The 16,575-nt window shown below is 40.6% G+C and overlaps 1 protein-coding gene across 1 annotated transcript; it reads right to left on the bottom strand.

Annotated features, from left to right (window-relative positions):
• Positions 1–1,854: 1,854 nt before the first annotated feature.
• On the bottom strand, positions 1,855–7,576 carry LOC146494959 (twist-related protein 2-like). The gene has a single exon (XM_085145305.1). It carries the CDS (start codon positions 6,828–6,830, stop codon positions 6,195–6,197), a length of 636 nt encoding a protein of 211 aa, XP_085001431.1. The 5' UTR covers positions 6,831–7,576; the 3' UTR covers positions 1,855–6,194.
• Between the last annotated feature and the right edge of the window lie 8,999 nt (positions 7,577–16,575).

Below are 16,575 nucleotides of genomic sequence, written 5' to 3'. Positions count from 1 at the left end.
ATTCTATTCTATATTAATTCAGAAGACAAACACCCGTCTCTGCTTTTGAGATTAGCATTAAAACCCTCAGTTTTGACAAATAATACAGTTAGAGTGGATCAGGTGACCCTGAATCTTCCCTTATTTGTGCTGCAATAAGCCTAGGCTCTTGTGGGCTTCCCATCATGTATGAATTTTTTCCTTCTTTGCTCTTTCTGTGTTTATACACCTCTCTGCATTTAATCATTAGTTAGTATGTATCTCTTGCACAGTGTATATGTTGTCCTGTCTCCTTTTCATCAACCTCAGCCAGTCACAGTAGATGGCTGTCTCTCCTTGAGCCTGTTTCTGCCAGATGTCTCTACCTCTTCAAATGGAGTTTTTCCTTCCCACTCACACTAAATGTTAGCTCATATGGGGTACTTAAATTGTTGGGGCTTTCTTTGTATTATTGTTGTGTTTTTAACCAGCAACATAAAGTGTCTTTAGGTGACTGTTGTTGTGGTTTGGTGCTGTATAAATATAATAGAATAGAATCGAATAGAATAATGTACTTCAGACCGGGAGATTGGCAAAATGTATAAATAGGATGGTGATTAGGGGAATTGGAGACAGCTGTGTAACACAGCAGGGATACATTGGGAATAAGAAGACAATGGAAGTAAGACTCAACACAAGAAAGAGACAAGAGGCCACCAAACTAAAACACAGACTAAGACACACGAGCTTGACACAGACAAAACCGTAAACAGACACGAATACAAGACTGACTTTAACACTAGAGTGTTCCATCCACTTGTGGAATTCTAGTGCCATAGTGCCACCTGACAATTACCAGGAAATCCAACTGGGTGACAAGCCAGAGTTGTTTGCCTACACACCCACTGACTAGAAAAAAGGTCCAGGACTCTTCAAGCTGGGATACAGGCATCAAAGACAAAGATGTAACCAGATAGAAAGTCATCAGGAAGGCATTGCCTGTTGTTGCTGCTGCTGTCAGACTTTTTTATTCATCCACTTGTGTCAGACACATATTGAACAGGAATAAACATGACTCACTGCACTCTCTCACTTTGTATGCCACAATGTTTGCTTAGACACCTGTATGCTTATATTGTTTATTATATCCCAGAAACATTAATGTTAAAACTTGTGTTCCTATGTCTATATATAAGTTTATTTTCATATCTCTATATTAATCTATTTATAACTCCATTCCCTCACTTCATTTTATACAATTGCTTTGTTCCTGCATGAGAGCTATTTAAAATGGTTTCACACAAAGTGCCTCCAGATGAGTACAGAGTAGTTTTGGACAGCAGAGGCTGGAGAATGGTATTGCTCTCTGTGTGAAAAATAACTACTTATTTGAAATGAAGATGAATGTATGTTGTCAAGGCAAAAAAAAGATTTTTCTTTTAAACAGTACATTGCATAATGAGAGTTGGCAGTTCGTCTTGTAACCGGAAGGTTGCTGGTTCGAGCCCCAGCTCCCACAGTCTCGGTCGTTGTGTCCTTGGGCAAGACACTTCACCTACCGCCTACTGGTGTTGGCCACTTTATTACAAATTACAGCATTCTGTTTGTTTTGTAACTTATTGTTTCCATTAGCGAGAAAAATGGGAGGATAAGTCAGGCTCTGCTATACCATGTCAGTGTCGCTAACCTGTGAGGATGTAGTGTCGTAGCTGACAGCGAAAACGTGTCACTTGATATTTAAGAGACATTTAAAAATACTAAATCACTTAGTTTCAAGTCACACCTTTCAGATGGTTGTTATGGTTGGTAATTGATTGCTAACCAAACTTGCTAGCACTAGCTTAAAACTTAGGACTTCATCTGTTCATCTGAACAGTAGCGGTTTTTGATATGGGCGACACGGGCAGTTGCCCGGGGCGGCATCGTGGTGGGGGGCGGCATCACGGGCATCGGTAAAAAAAAAAATTGCTCGTACTCATGCTGCCCCAACATCAGCCAGCACATATTGGGAATGGCATAGGCACCGACCGGTTTTATATCGCCCATTTGCTGGGAGTAAGGGCGCCCTCCGTTTGCGAAGTGCGCCTGCTGCTTGCAACACAGGGAGGAGAGGGCGGGACGGCACGGGATTTATAATTTGCACTGATGTTTTTCCGAAATTCTATACGCGAAAAGTGAGCGCGAGAGCCCTCGGTGCGCCTGCTCGCTGCTGAGGTCAAAGTAAACTTTATTGTCATCTCGGCTGCATGCAGTACACTATAGAGAGAGAGGAGAGGACGAGGCTCCAGTTACAGCAGTGCAAGTAAACAAACAATAAATATAAGAAGAGTAAGAAAATAAATATACACTTTAGGACCAGGGGTAAAGGGATCAATAACAATTTAACATTTATATTTTATATTTTGATGATTTAATGTCTCACACACAACCCGTGGAAAGGGGAGGGAGACCTGCTGCCTCCAAATAGAGCACATTTCATTCATAATGTTGTAAATCCAAGCCCATTATGTATTCATGATTTGAATCCTGGGTTGTGTGAAATCCCAGAAATACACTCTAGACAAAGTGAATCTGTGAACTAAGGTGTAGGTCTATTAGGTTAAGTTGTGGTGATCCTCGAGTTGGGGGATTTGTGTTCATACTGCAGTCCAAAATTAAAACCAATGGAAGATGGACAAGAAAAGTTCAAAGCCATCAGGTGCTCAGTTTAGAAAAAAAGAGAAAAGAAGAGGAGGAGAAACGAGCAAAGGATACAGATAAGAAGATGTGTCATTGGATAATGGCAGGTCATCCTGAAACAATCAGAATCAGAATCAGAATACTTTATTAATCCCTAAGAAAATAATGTGGGTTACAGTTGCTCCAAGAAGAAATGGTAAAAATAGCAACAGTAACAGACTAAACTCCAAACAATACATTATGTTACAGATTTTAATATTAATTAGTCATTGTCAATTGTTGATTTGTCCTGTTCTCATTGTATGACGAATTATGATGGCTGTTTGGTAGCCGTATGCATACTCTCCCTCTCTTCATGTGTGTGTGTGTGTTTCTCTGGTGAACTTCGACAACAGTTTTATGTTAATGTACAATCCTTAATATGTTTTATGTGTGTGTGTGTGTGTGTGGGGGGGGGGGGCATCAGAGGGAGTGTTCGCCCGGGGCGCCAAACAGGTTAGGACCGCCACTGCATCTGAATATCGTCACTTTTGCGTCTATAATTCCAGCACGATGGCTGCTAACAAGCTAACACTAAAGATTAAAGTTGCTGGTGAGTGTATTTATGTTGTGTCAAAATATTTGGGTTTATATTTTTCTGTAAACCACAGCACATCAGAAGCTGTAAATTGGGGAGCTACATATCTTAGCAGACAGATATCACAAGTCTTAAGATCACGTTATTCTTGTTTTATTTGGGAGCTTTGTCATCACTGGATAGTTTGCAATTCAGGGTTTTTGTACCGAAATTCTTCACTTAGTTTTATACTGTATGTTCCCTTGCGATCATAAAAATGAAAATAAAATACTCTTACATTGTGGTGCAAAAGCTTTATTCATTTAGTGTTTGTTAAATCATCAAGTTGCAAAACAGTAACTCTACAGCACAACTGAGATGATAAAGCTATAAGTTATTATTTAGGTCTAAACATACTATAAATATTTCCTGAGCACTTAATTGCACTTTAACATGTTTCCTTTGGGAAGAATTAAGTGTTCCTGACCGGGCAAAGGCACACAGACCTTGTTAAAAAACAGAAAGCAGGGGGAGGCAGGAGGAAGGGAAAGGAAAGGAGACAGTTTAACAAGAGAGACAGGAGACAAGGAAGGCGTGGTGAGAGTATAAATCTGTGCACCAATCACTGAAAATAAGAACTTCAAGAACGTTTTGCAGATAGTTTTATTTTTCAGGAGTTTTCTGCTTATGATGCTTTACGAAGTCATACTGTGTCAGTATGTAAAGCATCACGCTGTACACATTTCAAGTAATAATTCATAAAAACAAAGCCTGATTTTAAAGTCTGAGAAGTGCACAAGAGATGGATACGCTAATGCACTCTGAAATGAACGCCTGGCTTCGACTACACAATCTTTTACAGCGACAGCTATAATATCAGCTTCTTAAAGGTACTACAGAAGGAAAGTGGTCAAAAAATGTTCTCCGTAAATGACGCCACTTTGTATGTATAGCTGATCCTCGTTTTCCCACATTACTCTGAAGCATGACATACATGTGTATGTAGTGCATACGCAGAAAGAAGAACAAGGAGCAGAACAGAGATTCAAAAGAAAGATCACAGTCACTTTATTCAGCAGCTGGTCAGACAAAGAAAGACATATTACTACTGTAACCACTTAAACACATCGGCATTGGATGTTGCGTATATAAAAATAATTCAAAATTCCTGTTTCCAAGTAAGAATGGCATTAAAGGCAGGATATAACTATATGTTATTCTAAGGCATCTCAAGCGAGAGATGAGTCACTTCCAGTTTCAATTTGATCCATAAATGAAAATTTAGAATACAACTTGAATTACATGACAACATAGAGAATAGGCAAGGCCATGCACTCATTTTTAATCTTTGCATTTCACATAGAAATGCACAGGGGTTGCTTTTTCTCTGTTGGCCCACAACTGGATTCTTTCTAAATGTCAAGTGTCTACTAACATGTCAGTGAAGTCTAGCCTTCAGAGACCGCACTGTGCTGACTGTGGGGCTCGGTAAACATCTCCATAAGTCTTTAAAAGAGCTGGAAACATTAGCTACCTCCCTGGGACGCCCTAATGATAGCTTGCCGGTCTTCATGTATTTTGGCAGTGAGGGGAGAAATGGATTGTCATGGATGTGCTTTGAAGCCAAACAGCATGTCAGTCCTGTTGTCTTGAAATAACTGTAAACCTTACACTTAATGTTCATTGCGTCTCACAAAACAAAAGCCTACAATATTAGAAAGAAAGGTATATCATTTGGTTATGATGTGGACTCCAATAGCATTTCCCTAGTGGAGCCAATGTATTGAAAAAAGTGTATTTTTTTAAGTGCATAGTTGCATGTATGCACCTCTACATTTGTGTGTATAAATCAGCTCTCACCTCCTCCATCACTACCAGTGGTTTATGGGAGCCCAGCAGGGAGCCACATCAGCCTTCCCCTTTGATGGTGACACATGATTCATGGCTTTCCGAGACCGTTTGTTTTCATTACGCCTCCTCGTCAGCTCACTAGCTGTATCGCGGTTTCGTGCAACGCAAGCAAATTCGGGCCAGAACGAGAGGAAAGAATGTCAAGGGGAGAGGTTTTTTTGGCACTGAAAGAAACAAAGGGGCTAGGTTTTGGGATGGACAAGAAACTTAAGGCAGGGGGACGGACGGCCTTGGCTGCTTTTCTTTTTCTTTCAACTTTTGCTAAGGTTCAGAGGTAGTCAGGGATTCGTTAAATGTCAGTGTTGGAAAACCCGGAGCTGAAAGACTACGGAAAAGTCAAAAGCCTGACAACTCTTGCAACATTCAGTATGGTGTTCGCAGTTCTTTCTTTCTTTTAAGTCCTCTGCTCTATAGATATTACACAAACCTTTATACACTTTCTACCTCAAGAAAGAAAGAAAGTTAAATAAAAATTGGCTCATTGTATGTAGACCTGTGGTGATGATTATGTTACTGATAATAGTGATAATACTGATTTTATTTAAGGTGATAAAATCAGGGGTGATGGCAATGATGATGAAACCAGCTGTCATGCTTCAGTACCTGAGAGAGCTGATGGGTCAGGGGGCTCCAGCAGAATTAGCTGTGCTGCTATGAAGCGTCAAAGACGATCGAGTCCTTAACCATCAGCTTGATGAAGCGAATGCATGTTGAAGCTTCCATTGTGATTCATGTAAACAAAATACACATGTTAAAAGAAAAAAAGAGAGAAAACGATCCCTAAATAAGCTAGCAGTCCCTGCTGCATTTCTTGAACTCATTGCATTTGCATTCATGAGCAGTGATAGCTGCTTTGGAAAAAGCAGACAAGTGGAATGACAATAATCCACGGTTACATCTCATAAGTTCATAACCAGTCAAACAAATGCTAATGTGAAAGCTTCCTCTCATGAAGTGTTACGCTGTCTTTTCATTGAGGCAACCAGATCGCAACCGAGGTGTCAAGTAGTGTGAATCCACTAGTGAGCAGACACAGTTTGGACATCTCCTCAGCCCCTTTGCATCGTACTTTTTAGGCTTCCAGACAAGGTTAGTGACCAGCAGACATGGTTGACCAGGCTCCCTCCATCCTCCAGACAGAGAAAGCATAGCTCAGTCTCTCATGGGCCAGGTAGTTACATCCTGCCAGCTTGGTGTCCATCTCATCACTCTGCAGAACCTGGTACAGAAAGTCAATGTAGCGTGACGCCAACTTAAGTGTCTGGATCTTGCTCAGTTTGTCAGAGGGGAGCGTTGGGATTATTTTGCGCAACGAGGCAAAGGCTTCATTCAGAGATCGCGTCCGCTGGCGCTCCCGGATGTTGGCGATGACCCGCTGGCCGTGTGGGTCCTCGAGGCCGCTTGAAAGACCTTCAGGGCTGGGACCGGGAGCAGGAGAAAGGGAAAGCGGGTGATGCTGAGGACTCTTCTTGAGCTTTTTGGGGCCAGTTGGATTGTAGCTCTGAATGTCATCTACTGGCTTGACCTTGCCGTCGTCTGCCGACATGGTGGGTGTAATTGCGGAAATGTGATCCTCCATTTGGGCACCCATCTGCCGCTTACGCCCGGTGATCCCCGCCGTCGCAACCACAACAGGACAGGCGTTAGAAAGTGGTCGTTTGTTGTTCTCCTTGCTGGACACCACCCCTCCCTCAGGATGGTCATTTGAGTGTTCCTCCTCTCTCATGCTTGGCCACGTTCTTCTTCTATCTCCTCTCTTCTTTATTTCACTGTATCTTTCACTCTTATTTTGTCCAGTTTCCTTTAATGTCTCTCTCCACTCCTTCACCCGTAACAGCAGTTTCCCTCCCTTCTGATTGCTGTCGGGAACTCCCTCAGTACAGCCACGGGTTTCTCTGATCTTCTGCTGGGTTCTTCTTCTTCGCCAACCAACTTTTCACGTTGTCATATCCAGACATGCCAAACCAAAACACGTAAGTAATGAGTTCAGTTTTGGATCAGCTCTGTCACGTTACATGTTAAAAATCTCTTCCCGTACTCGGTGAGAGAACGCTGCATCAGCAAAGCTAGAATGTTCTCATGTCCCACTCCCACTGCAGCATGTGAGACAACAGCAAACCGAATCAGACTTTTTAAAGCGGAGGGAGCATGAAGCTTTCAGCTGCCCACCCATCTGACTCACTGATTGGTCCAAAGGTTTCTTTTTCTGGGGGACAGCTGAGCACAAGACAACAGAAAAAAATTAATTCTGACTGATTGGTCGGATCAAAGGGATGAGGCGGAGACAAAGGTGTGCCATACAACCAAGTGAAACGAATCGCTCTGACGTTTCTGGTCCCAGAAGTTGCCCGAGTTTATAGGTTCCAGATTTCCTCTAAAGCAAGCCATTACCATCCCCCGCCTCTTGCAGACCGTTCTCTGTCGTCTCCTCTTAACAGTTCAGCACAGTCAACCATTGCCTTCAATATAATTAAAAAGAATGTAATTCATTAAAAAGAAGCTCCACCAATGTTTGTCTCTGATTATAAAGTTGGGCAAAATTCACCTTAGATTTTTCTGCCCCTAGGTTGTTTTTTGTGCTTTACAAATAATGAAATGTGGTAATTTTTTAAACACATTCCAAGCAGATGGAGTAATAGTTAAAACTAGGAGAAAAGAAAATTCAGCTAGTGTTGCGATTTTGGCCCTATGCAATGATTAAAGGTGTGGGATTAACAGGAACTGCTGTATATAATACTTATTAAATTACATGAAATACAATGATCTCTTGTATAAAGAGTTGATACATACTTACTTACTTACAATACTAAAAGAATGAAGACAGAAGGTTCTTGTTTTTGAAACAATACTGTTTTATTTTACTGGCAATGCCTTAGCTGTAGTTACTAAACACAGACCTGGAGGGAGGAAGGAGCTGGCATTCAGTCAGCACTGAGGTCTAATCACAGCATTAAGGAAAGAATGAGTACTGTGAATCAGAGGCAGGCCTGTGGGACATTTTGTTACTTTCATCCACTGCGCTTCAGCATGCACTGGTCCAGATCCAACGTGGGCTTTGGCTCTCCAAATTTCTGGGTCAGCCTCCAGTACAGCATGGCTCACAGCCACACCCTGACAAGAGAAGAGTCTATTGTTAGCATTTTGCATTTCATAGGAAAGATGCTTCCCTCTGATGAAAACACCCGGTTCATGATGAGTTTCTTTGACACTCGCAGTTAGGACACAGAGCTGGAAATTCTCAAACTCTCCCCACTGAGTTATAAGTCAGGTCCACAGTTAGAAGAGAAACCTCTATTTTCCTGATAATAAATGATGTCATTTCTCTTGTGCACACACCACTGCTCAGCATTAAAGTGCTCTTTTTGCCACAGATTTTTGTTCTAGTGAATAAATACTGCTAAAACAGTTTTTAATCAGAGTATAGGATGAAGTCAATTAAACGTCTGGGATATTGATATGCTGAGTTAAGTAGCAGAGGGGTTTTTTAATCTGTTTCTGTTGCTGTGCTGTTAATTCAATTAACGGCAGCTGCACTAGAAGGGCAACAATGAGACAATCCCCATCTGCTTTTAAAGTAGAGGCCATCTTTTTTTCTCTCCTCGCGTTTTCTTTTTTTTCCCCCCCTTCACTTTAGGATCAGAATACCAAAATTGAAAGATCCACCACTGGTGCCCTGTGATTTTCACAGATGAGAGGAGGTTCACCTTGAGCACATGTAACAAATGTGAAAGGATCTGGAGAAGGTCCACAGCAATGCCCGGGCTCATGCGGCAAGAATATGCAGACAGTTCCTGGAGGATGAAGGATTGATACCATTGACTGGCCCCCACGCTACCTAAAATTCAACAGAACACCTCTAGGAGATGATGTTTTGGTCCAGCTGAAACCCCCAGGTCGCATCTCACACTATCAAGGCCCTGATTCAGATCTAGGAGGAAATCCCCCAGGAGACATCTCATTAGGACAATGGCCCGATATCAGGCACGCATACAAGCACGTGGGGGTCATACAAACTACTGAGTACCAAATTTCAGCACAAAGGTGTTTTTGAAGTCACCTAGGTTGATCATTTTCACTTCCATCAAACGGCGTGGTTGTATTAACTTGAAAAAAGAAAGCAACTGGACAAAATAAAACAAAATAATTATTACTAACTAACAAAAAAACATCTGAGCAGACACGTCATGGACATTGTCCAGCTGCAGTGGGAGAAGGACACGTCTCTGTGTTACTATCTAGTTGCAGTTGTATCAGATTGCAGACATTGTCAAACCCAGTCCACCTTTTCCACAGTGGATTTAAAAAAAACAAAACAATTTATAACAAATTAGTCTGCAATTAATCTTTGTGATGCACAATATAAGTTATTCGTCCTGGTAGGCTCAAATAAATAAGGCTACCAGCCATCATGAAGACATGATCTGAATCCTTTGATATGATTTAAAATTAAATACACATAAATCATTTAAATGACTTAATTTAAATGACTCTGTTAAGACTATTCTCCTCAGTCATAGCCTCTTCATGCTTATCAAGATCAGCAGTGTCGGATGGGCATATCTGCTGCTCTGTAGCTACAAGAATATTATTCAGTATTACACAGATCATACAGAAATTAAAGCAACTGTAAATATAAAAAAAGTTGATGATGTGGTTCTGTGCTGTTTTGGTCTGGTTAGTTAAAGAGAATGTAACAACCACAAAAGTTTCTCTTCTGAATGTGTGGTTTTTAACAAGATATGCACTCCTGAGTATTTATTTAATGAAGAGCAGCTTGCTGCGTTTAAGGATCATGATTTAAATCACTATTAGAAGACTCAACTTACAGAAAAAAACATGAACCTGACTGATGAGATTCAAATGCCCATCTGACAAGAACAACTGTTTACCCATCTTTACATACCCAGGGATGGAGCAGTCAAGGCCTGCTTTGTAATTTCCCACTAAATCACAAAAAGCAGTAAGCCACTCTCTGATGGAGAGTTTAGCAATGAGGGCTTGATGGACGCTGCCTCGCTAATATGTCCTAAGAAAAAAAGAAGTCTTCAAAAATGTGCCCGTCTCTGGACAACCTGTAACAAAACGGATCGAGGGCACAGCCAGAAACACAGAGCTTCAATTGCAATACAGACAATTAATCAACTTTGCAGTTGAGATAACACCAGAGAATGGTCTGTTAATGGAGTTAAGTACATATCAAAGTTATTATAGTTTTGTATTCTCTTATTAGTTTTTTTTTTTTACTTTTCTCTTTTTAATTCCATTTTATTTTAGTTAGTTTCCAGAGCAGGTTTCCCATTTCACTCGAGTTTTTATTGTTTGGAAATGTCTTTTAAGTATTATTGTATTTATGGCAAATGCTTGATGCAAGATTTAGGAAAATCACTATGAATATTACAGTGTAAACAGAACTTTTTGAACTCACAGTCTTTTCAACATCCAGGTCTACATTACTAAATTAACAATAGACTTTGGCTGAAATGGGACAAATTGGCAGGTGTTACAAACCATGGCTTTTTATATGTGTAAATAATACAGTTAACATCAACCGAACTTTGCACATAAAAAGAGACACGCACACAAGATGTGTCATCTCTTTGGATCTACCATCATGCAGTAAATGAGCAAACATTTTCAGTAAATACATTTAACAAATCCTGATATATAAATCCTTTCTGTGGCAATCACCTGTCTGCTGTTCTTTGCATTTCTACCTGAGACATTGAAACTGACTTTCAAAGGTCAGGTTCAATATCTAGTTAAAGACTAGATTTCTCACACTGAACAAGGAAAAGGTGGAAAACTACATGAAGTCATTAAACAGCAAGCAAAATAGCAAAAGCACTTTTTTTAATAAAGTCTTTTAAATTTTGTAGAAATGGGCATTTTGTTCACTATAGTTTAGGGGATGATGATTAAATATACAGCAGGTCATCTGCTAATTGGAAGGTTGGTGGTTAGATCCCTCCCGTTTGTGCAAGATGCTAAAGTCAAGTTGCTCTGGGATGCATCCGAGTATGAATGGGTGTGCATGTTAGATTGAAAGAACAGAGAATGAGACAAGTTGTGCGAAGCGCTTTGAGTCCTCAGATAGAAAAGTAAAGTGCTATATATATGTATGTGTGTGTGTGTGTGTGTGTGTATATATATATATATATATATATATATATATATATATATCAGTCCATTTAATATGCCCATTTCACTTTTCCATTGCTAAACTGTAACATCTACAGTTACCGGTAGCAGAAAGAGATTAAATTAATATTTAGCAGAATTGAGTTTAGCTTATCGGTGTGCCCCTCCACAACAGTTCCAGTTTCCCTTTGGGGTAAATTAAATTCCCACCCCTGCTCTTGACTGAAGGTGGCACTTGGTTTTTCCACTTTATGCAAAGAATGGATCAAATTGCTAAAACTGTGTCTTCATGAAGCTCTGACTGGGGTTTATCCCAGCTAACAAAAAAGGAAAGAAAACCCTTGGCTGTGCTAAACTTGCTTTGCAGTCTGGTGTGGTGACAAGAAATATTTATATCAAAACTTGAATTACCTCCAGCTCTGATACATTGTTATCAAATTTAGCTTCCATAAACACTCGTGTGCACAGATTTCTGCCAAACTGGCTGAACCCTTTTCATCTTCTTCTTTCTAAACATCAGACCATGTGTCCCGTGTGTGGGCGCTGAGACACCTGTAATAGATCACAACAATTTACATATCACAGCTCACTTCAAGCTGCTCCTTGCTGTCTAAAAATAAATAACTCCAAGCTATGGTGGTGATGGAAATTAATATCAGGTCTAAATATAAACATATAAATTGGGGCAGGGTATAGGGGAGAGGCAGATCATGCGTGCACGGGGAGGCCTCCCAGATCCTGTGTTTGGAAAGAGAAAAACGTGCCGTACCTTGTCCGTCTGAGCTTCATGCTCAAATGAGGACTTACCATAAATATTTCCGACAACAGAAATGGGAGAATGTTATCAAACACAAAGGTTGAATGCACACACATGGCACACGCATGTTCAAAATACATGGGTCTTTAATGTGGCGTGTACAGTCTTAAAAATAAATAAAGACAAGCTTTAAAACTTTACATGTCACAGCTATGATTTCCTCCACTGGGACACTTTGATTGTTTATCTAAAAATAACAGTCTTCACAATTCGCACGGCAATAGCAGCCAAGCTCACACGGGAAACATTTTTCTTCTGTTTTCCTCACAGAAATGATCACAAATCTTAAACCCACAGAATCTGTGATCTAAACATTTTAAGGGGTTGTTCTAAATGTTGAACAACCCAGAGGACATTTTAGATTCTTTCAGCTAATTGTTTTGGTTTCACCTCGTCTTCACTCTCACTTTGCTTGTTTGGTAAATTCAGCATATACAGTAGTATACCTACCCAGCTCCAAACAGAGTTAGCATTATACTTTTTTAAAAGAGAAAGTGTGCACACAATGTCTCACTTCATGCTTGCTCTCCACCAACCTTCGGTGTCACTTTGTCATCACTCGTGTTGTTGTTATTGTCTTATTTGTTGCGATTTAGGGTCTGGGAGCATAAGCAGAGGTTTTTGCTCAGGTAGTAACTGTGACCTCTTTTTCAGAGGCTTCTCTAACATTTAATGGTTGTAAAATATGTCAAACTTTTCGATAAGGGGTTGCACTGAGGATTTTGAACGATGGTGTTTAAGTGTCGTCACTGCCCAGGATTCGTGGACACAGATTCTTGTTCACAAACAAGAACAAACACTTCTAACTGTACTTTGCTCCTCATTGTCTTTGAAAAGCAAGAGCTGATAAAACAGTTAATGCCCTTTTATCTTTAAGTTTGGTATCGTATTCTGTCTTAATCTATTTTGTGTTTTATTTACTATATGGAGAAAAGTCCTGTCAGCCCTGTGCTGAGAGGGCTGTGGTCATCAATCCATCCTGTTCTAATAAAGCCAAATTTCAGGAAGACTTTAGATGTGTTCAGTTTTATTCATATAGCACCACTGTCAACAAATCTTTTATCAAGGCACGTCATATTGTAAGGTAAAGACCCTACAGTGTTAATCTAGGACAAATGTTCACTCTGATTCATTGATGAAACGAATGCAAGTCAGTAATCAAAGGTGAGTTTTTAGCCATAACTAACTACATATGTATAGTATATCATGAGTGGACAGACATGGATGTAAATCACACCTTAACTGTTTGGCTGAGCCAAAACAACCACAGCAGTGGTCTGGATGTTGTTAAATGTGCAAATATTGTTTCATTTTTTTGTATGTCAGGTGTCATGTTTGAAGAAAGCACTTTGAAGCCACTTGAATGTATATGAACACATTTACATGAGGACAAACTGACAAAAAGGTTACGCTGTCATTATGTTTTAGTATAGTTTATGAGTTGAGGACAATAAAAGAATATTAAAAATCAAATGTACCAATGCTCTTGTGTATCTGTGCACTTGTGCACAGATAATTTTAAGTCGTTTTGGGGGCATAAAGTGTAGGAAATACACGTGTAAAAGTTCAGGTATCCCTTTAACAAGGCTTTTTCTATTGCTTGTGCCTTGATGTGGTAGAGATATCTCATTATAATTAAAAAAGAGAAAGCTTTTAATCACTGTAAAATCTGAAATTTCTATAGTTGTGAAATAACAGGAAGATTTCTATCATTTAATCATTTATTTATTACTTTGGTATAATTTAAATAGCTGTGAGGAAGGTCTTTATCAGCAGAGGAAAATGCAAAACTTATAAAACACAGTTAAATGTCCGACATTTGTGTTCTCCCTCACATTTTCCTTTGGGCCAGATTAGTCCTTGCTTGGCCCCTGGGCCTAACACCCCTGCACACACACACACACACACACACACACACACACACACACACACACACACACACACACACACACCTTTTTTTTTTCTTGCTGTGCGCCAACCAACTGATGTTATTTTAGCCAAAGGGACTAGTTTTTATATGCCACTATTTTTCAACATTTATCTCATTTTCACAGTAAAAACTTAAACAGTGAACCTGCAAACTAATCCTATGAAGACTAAGAGGAAAAAAACAAAAAAGGTCTTGGCACATGCTATTTTAAGACTTTTATTTCCTGCCACTAGAGGGAGACAACACTACATATTTGTTACCTTTCTTGATCACTGTACTGGCCTGTATGACAGTCCTCTATCATATTACACATAATCATTGTTAGGGTGATGGAAGACATGACCTAACAAGCCAGGTTTAGAGGAGTATTAGGTATTAAGGCAACATACTGTGATAATCTGTTTATTGGAGGCAGGATTTTATTACTCTGTAATGTTCAATAACTGGTATTGTAACTGGTATGTGGTTTCCTGCTGTCATTCTGTTGTGTCATGAATTGATGTGCCCAACAGTTCATGTGTCTTGTCATATGGTTATGGTTATATTACATACAACACTTCAGTGTAAGCAAAGCAATTGTCAAAAATTGAAAGTGAGGAGATAAGAGCTAAGATAGTTATCGTTAGCAGTTTGGATGTTTGTTTGTTTTTTTATGTACAAAGGTAAAGTAAGTAAGTAAAAGTAAAGTAAAATGTATTTATATAGCAGGCTTCACAGATAAAAATCACTGTGTGCTTCACAATACAAGTGCTTCACAATACAGAGAATGAAAATTAATAAGAATGAAAATATAAGAAGTAACAATGTAAAACAACATAAAAACAACTTTTAAATCAAAATTTAAATCGAGTGCGTGGGGCCACTAGCAGACTCTGACCTGATGACCTTAGAGCTCGGGAAGGTGAATGAGGTTTCAGCAGGTCAGACATACTGGGGAGCCTGACCATGTAGGGCCCTAAAGGTTAAAACTAAAATTTATGTAATCAGCAAACAGCTTCATGTAATGTCAGTGTAGGTTCTCAGTCATCCAGGTCATGGTAGTCTAAGAGCATGAAAAAAAACAACAACTGGACTCCTTTATGTTTCACCTGGTTCAGGAGGCTTCTTCTCTTCTAAGACCAAATGGTGCAGAGTCCCTTGTATTTAAACACTAGTGGGGATGGTCACTTAAGGGGGTCTTTAACCCACTATTCAAAGTCTAGTTGCTTTCTTTTCCAAGCTCCTTAGACAACATGTGATCTTCAACAGTACTTATTTGACTATTCAGATTTTTAATTATAATGTGATAAAACATATTATTTTACCATTAAAGGCTCTGTCTTTATTTCCATGTGTTGTATTTTGTCCCCATTTATCCTTTGTCAGGCATCCAATAGCTTCACATCAGTGTTTGTAATCATTTTCAAGTAGTAGGCCCAATGAGCTGAATGACTTCCGACCGGTGGCACTGACATCACATCTTATGAAGACTCTAGAGCGGCTCTTCCTCAACCTCCTCCGACCACAGGTACAACATGCCCAGGACCCACTACAGTTCGCCTACAAGGCGGGTGTCGGAGTGGAGGATGCCATCCTGTACCTCCTGCATAGAGCCCACTCACACCTCGATGGGGGAAAAGGCACGGTCAGGATCCTGTTTCTTGACTTTTCCAGTGCCTTTAATACCATCCGGCCCTGTCTGCTCCAGGAGAAACTGAACAGGATGCAGGTGGACCCCTGCCTGGTGGCTTGGATCTCCGACTACCTCACCGACAGGCCACAGTACGTCAGGCTGAAGGACATCACGTCTGACACTGTGGTCAGCAGCACAGGAGCACCACAGGGAACTGTGCTGTCCCCTCTTCTCTTCACCCTGTACACCTCTGACTTCTGCTACAACTCTGAATTATGCCACATTCAGAAGTTTGCAGACGACACAGCCATCATGGGGTGTATCTGGGATGACCAGGAAGAGGAGTACAGAAGTCTGGTGAGGAACTTTGTCGCATGGAGTCACACAAACAACCTGCAACTCAACACCTCAAAGACTAAGGAACTGGTTGTGGACTTTGGGAGGTCCAGAGCAGGTCCACTGCTGGTTCAGATAGAGGGGGAGGAGGTGGAGGTGGTCAACAAGTACAAGTACCTCGGGCTGTGGGTGAACAATAAACTGGACTGGTCATGCAACACAGAGCACCTGTACAAAAAAGCCCAAAGCCGACTGTACTTCCTCAGGAGGCTGAGGTCTTTCAACATCTGCAGGAAGCTCCTGAGGATGTTTTACCAGTCGGTGGTTGCTGGAGTACTGTTCTATGCTGTGGTGTGCTGGGGGAGCAGCACAGCAAAGAAGGACTCATCCAGGCTGGAAAAACTGATCAGGAAGGCGCGCTCTGTGGTTGGCATGAAGCTGGACACTCTGGTGTAAGTGGCAGAGAAAAGGACACTAAAGAAACTGCTGGACATTATGGACAATGCTGGGCATCCTCTGCACACGGCCATAAACAACCAGAAGAGTCTGTTCAGTGACAGGTTGCTTCTCCCAAAGACAAGAACCAACAGACTTAAAAACTCCTTTGTCCCACACGCCATCAAACTGTTTAACTCCTC

The sequence above is a fragment of the Neolamprologus multifasciatus genome, chromosome 20 (assembly GCF_963576455.1).
Source record: "Neolamprologus multifasciatus chromosome 20, fNeoMul1.2, whole genome shotgun sequence".
NCBI classification, from domain to species: domain Eukaryota; kingdom Metazoa; phylum Chordata; class Actinopteri; order Cichliformes; family Cichlidae; genus Neolamprologus; species Neolamprologus multifasciatus.
Note: the sequence above shows the minus strand (reverse complement) of the source record. Positions and strands in the feature narration are given on the sequence as shown.

Excerpts from the sequence above, each read along its gene's own strand:
- LOC146494959 (XM_085145305.1), bottom strand. The coding sequence starts at position 6,830 with ATGAGAGAGGAGGAACACTCAAATGACCATCCTGAGGGAGGGGTGGTG.